The sequence below is a fragment of the Balaenoptera acutorostrata genome, chromosome 17 (assembly GCF_949987535.1).
Source record: "Balaenoptera acutorostrata chromosome 17, mBalAcu1.1, whole genome shotgun sequence".
Lineage (NCBI taxonomy): Eukaryota > Metazoa > Chordata > Mammalia > Artiodactyla > Balaenopteridae > Balaenoptera > Balaenoptera acutorostrata.
In genome coordinates this window covers 3,001,354-3,013,867 of record NC_080080.1, presented here as the reverse complement: position 1 = coordinate 3,013,867, position 12,514 = coordinate 3,001,354, and the positions used below count along the sequence as shown (strand labels likewise).

The following is a 12,514-nucleotide window of genomic DNA, read 5'->3' as shown; positions in this document are numbered from 1 at the left end:
CTTTATTATACACTGAAAAAGAAATACTTTTATTATTTTACTTCAAATATATTCCTTTTGGCAGATATTTACTCATTAATATGGTGATTACTATTTTGAATGATGGTGAAGAATATTCTCAAATAATGAAACCACTTATTAGTTTTCATGCAATCACATTGCCGGCTGCGTTAACTGATAGACAGTATACACGACCAGGGTGTGTAACTCTACTGTTACTAAAAAACCTCATTAATAAAAGTAAAATGATCTTTGGAACACTTGTAAACGATTTTGCTGATGCAGTCCGTTTCAGTGCCGGATAACAAAACTCTAACACAATACAAGGCAAATAAGTTGTAAGGGCTTTAACTTGTATTCAAATAAGAGACCCAGATTATGAACAGAAATTCTGCAGAAGGCCAACAGATGTCACTCCTGGCGCTATGGTGTCCTGGAAAGTCCCAGGACAATATCTGTTTTAGGTCCATAGTGCCACGTAGAGGCTGTCAGTAGTATTTGTGGAAGGAATAATGGACCTGTTTCATACTCCATGTGAGGAAAAACCCCTCAAATCCATGTGTTCCCATGCCAGGGCACCACACTCGGCTGGGATACGCACAGCAGGACATTTAGTGCCGTCCGTGTATGAGAGTTGGGGGAACGAAAGGTCTCAGGGCACAGTGAGAACCTCTCCCCACCTCCTTCCTGCTCAGAGGCAGCTCACCAGCTTCACGCCCGGGTCTCACCTGTGCACAAATCTTTTGCTCTCTAGGTACGCAAGGGCTGTGCTAAGCTGATAGGCATAGAGGATCAGAGATGCTAGATCCAAACTGTATTTCCTTACTTGCAGAAATGACCTCAGCTTTTTGAACAGTGACCAAAAAAGAAAAAAGAGAAAGAATTAGTGTCAGAGACTAAAAATCAACAGCAGAAGAGCTATATTCAAAAACAATGCTGATCATTTCCAAATGCATTTTTATGAGAATGGCTTCAATTCTACCCTAATAAAAAAAGCATAATGAAAGAAACATATCAGCTCAGAAATTACGGTGAATCATTCTTTACTTGAGATCCAATTGCAAAATTGGAATCTTCATGATTCTAGACACATTTCTGAAAAAACACAGAAAGATGCTTCCAGGGAATGAATAAAGGCACAGTATAAAATACTGCCAGATAATGAGAGCTGGAGAACAAAAAGCTCCAGTTACCGTTCAAACAAGCCTCCTCCACAGCCATGGTCAGTCCACCTCCCTCAGACCTCCCCATGCCCCAGGCAGACCTGAGCACAAGGGGATGAAAAGGAAGGGGAGGCAAGAGGTTCTCCCTCTGCCCCCAGGAAGTTCTGGGCGAAGAAGGATAAAATGGTCCCGTGTTGGGTATTTACGCACTAGGCCTTCTGGTCCTTACTACCGCTGTCATGACTAATTCAGCTAAATGCTAATAATATAGCAAAGAAGGCAGATGAATTTAACACTCCAATCCTACAAAATCTCCTACATAAAGGAGAAATATTGATGATTTAAGCCAGAAGAATTAGCAAATTCTCCAAAAACAAAAGCAGAAAAATAATGTGAACCAAAAAAATCCGTAAACACTCCATTTTATTTGGCAAGGCATGGTAGAGGAAGGAAAGACGCCGGAGAGGCCCTCAGATATTTCACTCGCCAACCCTGTTACCCAAGCTGAAGAGGAGAGCAGTGGGAGGCGCCAGGCAGTGGCCTGTCCTCGGAAGGCAGGGCTGATGCCGTCACGAAGAGGATGACGGGCCCAAAGCACCCTCGGGTTCCTGATAACAGAAAACCCCAATTTTCATTAAAAGCAAGACTGGTGTCCTTCAAAGAAGAAGTAACGTGTATGATGTGTCAGAAGGTTAAACTACTAGGTTTCAGTGCCACAGAGTCATGTGTAGACACCTGGAAATGACATCGCCGTGTTTGCCCCAAGCAGGGGCCCACAGAGCCGCCTGGGGACACAGACTGAGGGTGGCGCCCAGGCCTGCCCGCCCTCCTGTGGCTCAGCAGGCCCGGGTGGGACCAGCGTCCAGGCGGTGGTGATACACCAACTAAAGAGCTTCTGTGTTCCAGAGAGAGTCAAACAAGGACATCTGCCCACAGTCTGTTACTCACGTTTTAAAAAGAAACTGTGACTAACATGAGTTGGTCTGAAAGACACTGAAAAGTGAATGCCCAAAAAGATGAAGCAACTGTTCTGACTTACGTAAATTCAGCCTTAATATACCCAAACTCCACCAACGTTGCTCTTTCACTCTCAGATCCCTGGGCTTGTTCTTCAGACGACAGCAACAGAGAGGGAACAAAGAACCGCTTGGTCACCTGCTGCTTCCAGTCCTGACAAACCCTTTGATGGGAAGACACCGCTGCCAGCACTGAGTCAGGGGATTACTTGGGAACTCACTGATGAAGACGCTCAAGTCCGACGCACTAGGGTGTACGCCGCACGCTCCCCCGAGGGGGCAGGCGGAGCGGGCGGGCGGCGGAGGCGGGGCAGGTACCTCTCCGAGCGTGCACAGCTCCATGATGATCCAGACGGGGTTCTCTGTGATGACTCCGACCAGCTTCACGACGTGAGGGTGGTCAAACTGGCGCATCGTTACTGGGGAACAGAGGCCCACGGTCAGCCTTGTGAAAGCATTTCGGTGTCCCGAAGACCAGCTCAAGTAGGACGCAAGGCATTTTGATGGGGAACTCGCCGGTGGTCCAGTGCGTAGGACTCGGCAGGGCCCAGGTTCAGTCCCTGCTCGGGGAACTAAGATCCCGCAAGCTGTGTGGCACAGCCAAAAACTAAGAGTTAAAAAAACTCAAGGCTAATGATGTGGAAACTGGGAATTCAACTCCACCGGTCAGGTCAGCTCACCAGTCGCCATAAAATGGCACAAAAGCAGCAGACCACGTGAGGCACAAGATGCCACTGCAGTGAACGTGTGAGCAGCTTTACAGGGGGACACACGGTGAGGGTTAAGGGTTCAGAAAACCTCCTCGTATTTTCCACGGACAAATCTGACCTGGGGCTAACTTTCTAGGTTTTCCTCTGGAAATCTCATGAAGTTGGAACGTGTGATTCGCTTTCTAAGCAATACCCTTCATGGTAAAAACCACCCCTGATTGGTTAGGTTGCTGACGGGGTAGCAGGAGCTCCCCTGAGCGTGGGTGTGGCTGGGTGTCCCCTGCAGAGCCCCAGAGCCCACAGTGACGGGTCTGTGAGGACTTCTACTTCGGACCCGGGTGGCTCCCGAGTCCACCACTGCGGCCTCATCCCCTCACAGTACCAGATCACTATCAGGGCTAAGCAAACGAGTTCCCGGACTGCTGTGAGGACTTCGCTACAGGAGAAATGCTGGCCTGCTGTTTCCAGTCCTGTACTCCCCTCAAAGCAAGTCTGATGCCAGATGTGGCCTGTGGCCGTCACGTGAGTTTGACTGCCTCACTGAGCCCAAGATGACCAAGAGGGCCCTGCACATATACGCACGTACCTATGTGTGGGTGCGTATTTTAAGTGTGTATACATTTCTAATATCTAGTATCAGGGCTAAGGAGGTCACCTGCATAGTACACTCACTAGGATTAGTGAGAACAGGACAACCTTCACAGAACTCCAGAACCTCAAAACGGGAAGTGACTTTACATGTGACCTACTGCAGTGGTCCCCAAAGTACCTGGACTTCACAGACTATTGAAATGAAAAAAATTTTTTTAAATTCTGGGGACCAATACAGGGTTGACTTTTATGATGCCAAGCAAGGACATGAGAATCACAGCAGGAGCAAATATCTTTTAGTATCCATTTGAGTGTGGAGCAACTCAGCGCTGGGTACGTCTGCGGAGACAGGCCTCTCACTGTGTTCACTCTAGACACCCTACAGCCGCCCCTCAGTATCCACAGAGGGTTGGTTCCAGAACCCCCAGGGAGAAACCAAAATCTGCGGATGCTCAAGTCCTTCTGAAAAATGGCAGAGTATTTGCACGTAACCTACGCACATCCTCCTTATACTTTAAATCATCTCTAGGTTACTTGTAATACCTAATACAATGTAAACGCTATGTAAATAGATACCAGAGCGCAGCAAATTCAACCTTTTGCTTTTTGGAACTTTCTGGAATTTTTTTCCCACATATTTTCAATCCGAAGTTGGTTGAATCTGCAGATGCAGAACTTGTGGACATGGAGGACTGTATAGCCTACCAACGCACCCAAGGATTACACTGGCTTCTTGCAAAGTCACCCCACACTCACTTGAGAGAACTCAAACCCTTAAGGTATTTTCTCCCCCTCAATTTTGCCTACATATTCCAAAAATAGGACCTGGTAGTTAAAAACAAACAAACAAACAAGCAAACCGCCCCCCCCCCCACATAAACACCTGGCACAAAATCCAAAATGTATCACTGAATTTCATCTTGTCAATTCAGTTCATCACTTAAGTATAATGTGATATTTTTGGATAAACATTCAGGAACCCAGTATATTCACTCATTTTCAATCGACTTACCATCATTTTTGGTTTTATGTTACCCTTTACAGAAGTAATTATTAAAAATACTACACAGTGCAGGGCTAAGAGGAGAATCTTGTGGTCACTAGGAAACTCTATCCCTGCTGAAATAAAACCCAATAGGTGTAGTAGTTTGACCTGTTATTCATTCACCCAGGGCAAGGAGCTCAGGCCAGGGGCGGCTGTTTGCTTTCACAAACTAAATTTCACTGGGACACAGTCTTGCTCAGCCCTTTATGTGCTGTCTGTGGCTCTTGCACACCCCGATGGCAGAGCTGAGCAGCTGTGACAAGAGACCATCTGGCCTGCAGAGCCTAAGATATTTACTATATGGTCCTTTATAGAAAAAGTTTACTTCCCCTCTTACGTATAGAGCCTGTCAAAGCCCTACAGGATTTTAGGTATACTACGTCCATCATGTTTCTCTGAAATAACAGCCTTTCAAAAAGAGAACAAGGTTAGTTTGAACTGACTACTCCTATGAAACTCTAAAGTTTATTTCTGTAATGGTGATTCCAAAGCCCTACAAAAATCACGATACAATAACTGTTGATAAAAATTTTAGAGAAAGAGAAGCAATTTTAAAAATGTGCATTTTTGAAAATACATAATACACTTTACCACCAAAGGTAAGGCAGACAGGCTGTTAGGTAATGATGGCTGATGTATATTCTGTGTTTTCTTGGCCTAGATGCCCTGAAGAAATAAACTAGTTGAGACAGAAGTCATCACCAGGCCTTGTCTTGTACTTAAGTCAAAGATCCAGGAATACGATTAGGATTTGCTTCGACTTAACTGATGAAGTTACAATATGACTCACTCCATGACTTGTTACTCATTTGACTACTGGGTGATAAATGTTTTTGAAATTCAATGTACATGTGATGAAGGACACCAAGACTCATTCACACGACCAGTGGCTACTGAGTGCCTTCTATGAGTTAAGCCCTATGCTGTCTCTGGGTCTGAGCGGTGAGCAGAACAGACATGTTCCTTGCCTCACTGGGGCTTAAAGTCTAGAGGGAGACAGAGACAAGAGTAACTTAAACAATGTGTGTGTGTGTATATATATATTTATTTATTTGTTTGTTTGTTTATTTTGGCTGCATCCGGTCTTAGCTGCAGCATGTGGGATCTTTGTTGTGGCATGCAGGATCTTTTTTTTTTTTTTTTAATGGCGGCATGCGGACTCTTAGTTGCAGCATGCATGTGGGATCTAGTTCCCGGATCAGGGATGGAATCTGGGTCCCCTGCATTGGGAGCGCAGAGTCTTACCCACTGGACCTCCAGGGAAGTCCCTAGACAATGTATATTTAGTTATGGATACTTAGGAAGGGAAAGAGCAGGGTCCTGTGACAAAGCCTCCTAAGGAGACACTATTTAAGTACGTGGTCAGAAGGGACAAGCCGAACGGAAGCAGGAAGACGACCTAGCTTGAGGGCTGGTGGGAAAGAGCCTGATGCGTGCAAACGGGCAGGACCAGATCCTGGCTCTCCGAGGGTCTGCCCTCAGGAGAGAGGACCCATCACACACAACTCTCCACAGCAGGCCCCTCGGGACGGGCAGGGTTTCCTCTCCCTCACTCATCCGTGGGCTCCATCCCGCAGGGACTGTGTCTGTCCCGCTCACCCCCAACTCCAGGGCCTGCTGGCATCTCTATATCTGCCCAATGCCAGGGTGAAGATGGCTATGGCACAAGGTACCAGAGGATGAAGGGACAGGAAGTCGATCTGCCTTTACATCCCAAACATGACGGCTGACCTGGGAAGCTCTGTAGACACGTGCCTCTACAAATACAGATACTAATTGCATGGCAAGGTAATAAATGTAGTTGTCTCACTAAAAGTCAAAACATTATTTTCCTTACATCTTCAGAGACAGTTTGGATTTCACGGAAAGTCAAATGGAGTTCCACATACATTTCTAGAAACTTACAGGCTTCTTGAAGGAATTTCTCTCTCACGCTGTCCGAAGTACAGTTTTTACATGTTTTAATTGCAACCGCCAAAGCTGGATTCTCCTGTGACGGGGACACATGCAACAAGAGGGTCTCTATGTTAATCAATGGGCATGTTGAGGACAGGCTGTTTATTCTGCAACTCTGGATTCTGGATCAGACAGAACCAGAATTGTACAATCTCAAGAGTGAGCGGAACAGTTAAAATCCTCTGTAGAAAACCCCCAGAAAACAGACATGCATGTAAAACGCTGCAGGCGATTCGTCTGTTCCACAGACATTTCCTCTCCGTAGCGCCCGGCACTCCTGTAGGGGCTTAGGCTGCACCAGTGAACAAGGGCCGGCGACCCCTGTGCTACTCCAGCTGACGTCCCAGAGGAGGACACAGACAAACACGGTGAACGAGACATCCATCGCGGACTGGAGCGGGTTAGAAGGTAACCTCCCCGAGAGGAGAGGAGAAGAGAGGGGATGAGAACAAAGAACTGCTGGAGGGGAGGGGAGGGGATGCCGGCCAGGGCAGAGGGAGGGGTCGGACCCTGTGGCTTCCACCCTAAGTGAGAGGCCCCCGGAAGGGGAGGTGAGGAAAGGCGCCACGGAGGCGGGGGGCAGGAAGACAGCGGGCTGGGTGTCGGGGAGGGCGAGTTCGGGTTTCTGGTGAGAGAAGGGGGAGATCAGAAGCCCAGCTCTGGACAAGACAGGCTTGAGGTGTCGGTGGGACGGCAGCTTGCTGGCACAGAGGCGCATCTGTTAAACGTCTGAGTTTGGGGCCTTCTGAGAGTCACTAGCAACACAGGGCACCTCAGTGAAACCACTCTGCTCTGAATGACTTAGTCTTTGTCCTCTGTAACTAGACAGCAAACTGCTGGGACCAGCACCATGAATTCTACCTCTATGTGAACCTAAGGCTGATTGGTATACTTTAGAAATGACACAAAATGCCCATTTTACAGGAGATCTGAATAACAACAGAAACTTCTGTAAGACCATAAATCATCATCAATCCTGTCAATTCAACTCAAATATTGAACATGGTGCTTTATTAAGATAGTAAAGAAACGCAAGGAAAACACTGCTCTCTAAAAATGCATAGTTTCAAGTGGATGCTAAGCCTGAGATTCCATGGGCAGCAGGTCTACAAAGGGGTGTACGTGAGCAGACCAAGGGGCTCGGCCATCAGTCCATGGACTAGTGGCCCCAGGCTGCAGAGGCCTGGGGGGTGCCGAGCTGTCAGAGCGGCTGGTCACAGAGACCTGATGCTGGAGAAGAAGTCAGTCCACAACAAGCAAGACCAGAACTGAGCAGAGGGTTTTCTAAAAGCCTTTAAAAGGGGGCAGATCCAAACACATCTAGGTAACTGCTCACGACACGATTTTCATTACCTTCTTTAAAACACAAGCAGAGTTTAGGGGGACAGAGCAGTTCCTCAATGTTGAATGAAAATGCCACCCTGGTGTCCACGAGGCCGAGGTGAGGGGTAGGTGATGAGGCTGGGAGTTAGTAACAGCTAGCAGACACTCAGAAGATCTTAACAAGTGAGTCTAGAGAAGGACTGCTCTGGGATGAATTAAGAGAAAATAGATTTAAAGCATGGTTTTTAAGACTAGGATAATAATGATGCGAGAATGTGCAAATGATCAGCGATGCTCAAATAATAAAAATAAACCTGATAACCGGGCCTAAGAAAGAAAAAGGAGTGTGTGCTGGGAGCCTTCAGATACGCCTCATGCCCAGGACTCTCAGAATGAGAGGCTGCCCTGCCGCCCCAAGTGCCGCCCCTGCACCCGGCCCAGTTCCCCTCTGCTCGCTTCTCCTCCTCCTCGTCCTCCTCCTCCTCCCCTGCTCGGCTCCACCTAGGGTCCCTGCACTGGTTCGCCGCCCTGCCTGGCACATTCCCCACGGGGAGCTCAGGGACTGTCCCTCCTTGCTCAGGTCTCTGCTCACGTGTCAGCGTCTCATGGGAAGAGGGCCCTGACCTCCCCAAGCCCAGGCTTTGTTTTTCTCGGAGCACAGATTCCCCACTTGATACTCAGCATGTTTGCTTTTGCCTGTCCCCTTGTGCCTCAGATAGAATTTAAGGTCTGTGAGAGCAGGAACCCTGACCGTTTTGTTCATTACAATGTCCCCACCACCGAGCTGCCACTTGGGGGACGACTGACAAATAACTGCTAAAAGAATTCACTGAATCTCAAGTAACATAACCAGTGCTGGGTTCTTGCCCATGAAATCTATGCTGAGTTACACTTGACCAATTATTAAGAATCCCTGATAAAATGTTATTACATCTTAAAGAACACTAAAGAGCATCATCTGGGAAAAGGATTTTTAACGGAAACCTAGAGAAACGAACTGGCTGTAAAATGAGACTCCCACATGAAAAACAAAATAGACAAGCATTCACATACGATGTGTATCAGAAAGACATTCAACAAAAAAAGTGAACGCTGATATTTTCCTGGAGGCTGGGATTCATTCAACAAATACTTAGTAAACACTACGGATATTTTAAAAAATTGTTCTCTTGTATTTTTACAACTAAAATGAATTACTTAAAAGTGAATGAAATAAAGTCTATCAGCCCTGCTGTTAGCTGTGTGATCCCGGTAAGTCCCTGTACTCTGGGAACTTCAGAATGCTTGCTTATTAAGAATTTTAGAGATGTAAGGAAGCTCAGAGACCACTGGGTTCAAGTCCAATAATTTAGATCAAGAAGCCTCACCTCCCTTACATCTCACAGTGAGGTAGATCCAGGTCTAAGACTTAGGTCTTTTGATCAAATTTAGATCCAGGGCTCTTTCTAATGCATTTTGCCTCAAGAGCAGAGTTAAGAGAATTAAGAAGATAAACAATACAGATATAGTAAAAAAAAAAAAAAAAAAAAAAATTGGAAAAGGCGATAATGGATAAAAATATATAATAAATGATATAGTTTTATATAAGAATAAGGGTAAAGACTTTCAAAACTGAACTTTAAAAAATAGAATCTCTAACAACAGTTATCTATTTTCCTCTAAGGAAAGACTTTTACAGTCCTCTGGTTATAAAAGTAATGATCAGTGTGTCCCTAGTGCATGTGTAAAGGATATGGAAAACTGATAGATAAGGAGACACAGGGGGAAAAAATGCCATTTGCAGTTTCCATATCAGGGGGTCACAAAAGGTCAATCATCTGTGCTATTATATCCCTACTAAAGCCATCTCTGTTCACTGTGATTATTCTAGTTAAAAATAATTTCTTGAACAAGTACGTACTGTTATTTTAAACTGTCATTTAAAAATTACTGATCTAATAAAAAAAGACATACAACAGCAAGCGTTGGTTGGGGTGTGGAGAAATGGGCAACCTTACACATTGCTGCTAGGAACTGAAACTGGGGCAGTTTCTTTGGAAAAAAGCTTAGCAGGTTGGCAGAAAGTTAAACAGTAGCTAGATGACCCAGCAATTCCACTCCTAGACACACATACTCAAGAGAACCGAAAACTATGTTCACACAAAAACTTGTACACGAGTGTTCATAGCAGCATTGTGCATAACAGCCAAAAAGTGGTAATAACCCAAATGACCATCAACTGATGACTGGGGAAACAAAAAGTGGTCTATCCATACAATGGGATGTCATTTGGCCATAAAAAGAAATGAAGTACTGACACAGGCTACCACGTGGATGAACCTGACAACATTATGCTAATGGAAAGAAACCAATCACACAAGGCCACACACTGTATGATTTCACTTATATGAAATGTCCAGAACAGGCAACCCTAGAGAAAGAGAAAGCAAACTGGTGATTGGCAAGGGCTGGGGAGAGGGTGGAATGGGAAGTGACTGCTAACGGGTATGGGGCTTCTTTTGTCTTTTCTTTCTTTCAAAGTGAAGTATAGTTGATTTATAATATTATATCAGTTTAAGGTGTACAACATAGTGATTCAAAATTTTTATAGATTATATTCCATTTAAAGTTATTATAAAAAAGGTTATCATATAATATTGACTATATTCCCTGTGCTGTACAATATACTCTTGTTGCTTATTTATTTGATACATAGTAGTTTGCACCTCTTAATCCCGTACCTATTGTGCCCCTCCCCCCATCCGCTTTCCCCACTGGTAACCACTAGTTTGTTCTCTATGTCTACAAGTCTGTTTCTGTTATGTTACATTGGTTCATTTCTTTTATTTTTTTAGATTCCACATATAAGCGATAACATAACAGTATTTGTCTTTCTCTGTTTGACTTATTTCACTAAGCATAATACCCTCCAGGGCCATCCATGGTGTTGCAAATGGCAAAATTTCATTCTTTATTATGGCTGGGTAATATTCCATTGTATACATACACATACCATATCTTCTTTATCTATTCATCTGTTGACGGACACTTAGGATGCTTCCATGTTTTGGCTATTGTAAATAATGCTACTATGAACACTGGGGTGCGTGTATCTTTTCAAATTAGTGTTTTTGTTTTCTTTGGATACACACCCGGGAGTGGAACTGCTGGATCATATGGTAGTTCTATTTTTACTTTTTTGAAGAACCTCCATACTGTTTTCCACAGTGGCTGCACCAATTTACATTCCTACCATCAGTGTACAAGGCTTCCCTCTTCTCCACATCCTCGCCAAGGTATGGGGTTTCTTTTGAGGTAAAGAAAATGTTCCAAAATTGCCTGTGGTGATGGCCGTACAACTCTGTGAATATACTAAAGAACCACTGAATTGTGCACTTCAACAGAGTGAATTTCACAGTATGCGAACTATATCTCAATGAGATGATTCTTAAATAAATCATTTTAAAAATTCACTGATCTCTTTTGGAGGGCAACTTGGGACAAATTAATGTTCTTTTCTTGAAAATGCAGGTAATTGGGAATGCTGGCTAACTGCTGTTGACTTTGCATCTATTTGTTATCTCTTTGTCAATTGCACCCAAGGGAACAATCATCTATGGAATCCATTGAGGACAGAGGCTGGATGAAAGACTAAAATGAATAAAAGACCCAGCTCTCAGGAGCTAATTTTGCCAGTTTTTGGTTTCTGGATATAGCAAGTGAGTTGACATATATGACAAGCTTTATGAAGGACAACCGCAAATACCCGGAAGAGCTAAGGAGCCATGAAGACAAACAGGAGCAGTCTACACGTAAGCAGGGGCGGCTCGGGCTGCTGGCGGTCTGACAGGACTCACCGGGCTTGTGTAAGCGCCTTGGTGCACATCTCCAAACTGGCCCTCTCCAATGCACCGTCCGAGTTCTATTCTTTCTCTCTGAATCTCATAGTCCCTGGCTGCAAAACATGATCCACACACCAGAAGATACTTCAGTGCAACACCCCCAGTGTAGAAAACACTGGACACACTTCATTTCATCATCATCCACGAGTAAAAACTTCACTGGTGGTACATCATTCTATGAAAATGCTTTAAACAGAGTGGAATTCTCTTAAACAGTATTTTTAAAGGAATTTATGTAACTGTTACAGCACTGCTTGAATTACCAAAATGAGGAGTTTTATACAAGGTAGATTTTTTTCATATTTTTGAGTGTCTGATTTAGCTGATTATCTATTTGATGGTTTTCTAAATAATTGCTCCAAGTTTATGTATGTTTAATTAATATGAGCCATTAGTTCAGGTATTAATATATGAAGGCTAAAAAACAGTTATTTAAAGCAATTATTTTACAAGTAACTAAAGTCTGTAAATATGGAGGGAACAAAAAATTGTCTCATGAGTAGCTTTATAAGTTTAAGAGTTTTCCACTTTTTTATAATCCTATCTATATTATTCACGGAGCTAAAAGAGTTTAAAGAGGGAGCTTCTAAAAACTGATTTCAAAATCAGATGACTTGGAATCAAGGTTGAACGTATCACATAATAATTTACGAGTATTTTATATTTTTGAGAGCATGTGCCTCAAATTAATGTATTAAATTGTTATGATTTATACAAAACCAATTATTTAGCAGGCTGTTCAGACACATGGAAAGAAAATACCCACTAGGAACCTAGTGGATGATTCTAATCCAATTAACTACTTGGTATTTTGATTTCTTCTGATTTG

At 44.1% G+C, this 12,514-nt stretch overlaps 1 protein-coding gene across 13 annotated transcripts in view; it reads right to left on the bottom strand.

The window, feature by feature from the left end:
* Positions 1 to 12,514, bottom strand: part of PTK2 (protein tyrosine kinase 2) — a 256,529-nt gene that overhangs the window by 58,931 nt on the left and 185,084 nt on the right. For all 13 annotated transcript variants that reach the window (XM_057532273.1, XM_057532274.1, XM_057532264.1 and 10 more), the window contains 4 exons: positions 11,641 to 11,738; positions 6,431 to 6,515; positions 2,498 to 2,598; positions 729 to 844 (listed from right to left, as the gene is read on the bottom strand). In XM_057532273.1, the coding sequence (XP_057388256.1) occupies positions 729 to 844; positions 2,498 to 2,598; positions 6,431 to 6,515; positions 11,641 to 11,738 (400 nt within the window). The remainder of the gene's footprint in view (positions 1 to 728; positions 845 to 2,497; positions 2,599 to 6,430; positions 6,516 to 11,640; positions 11,739 to 12,514) is intronic.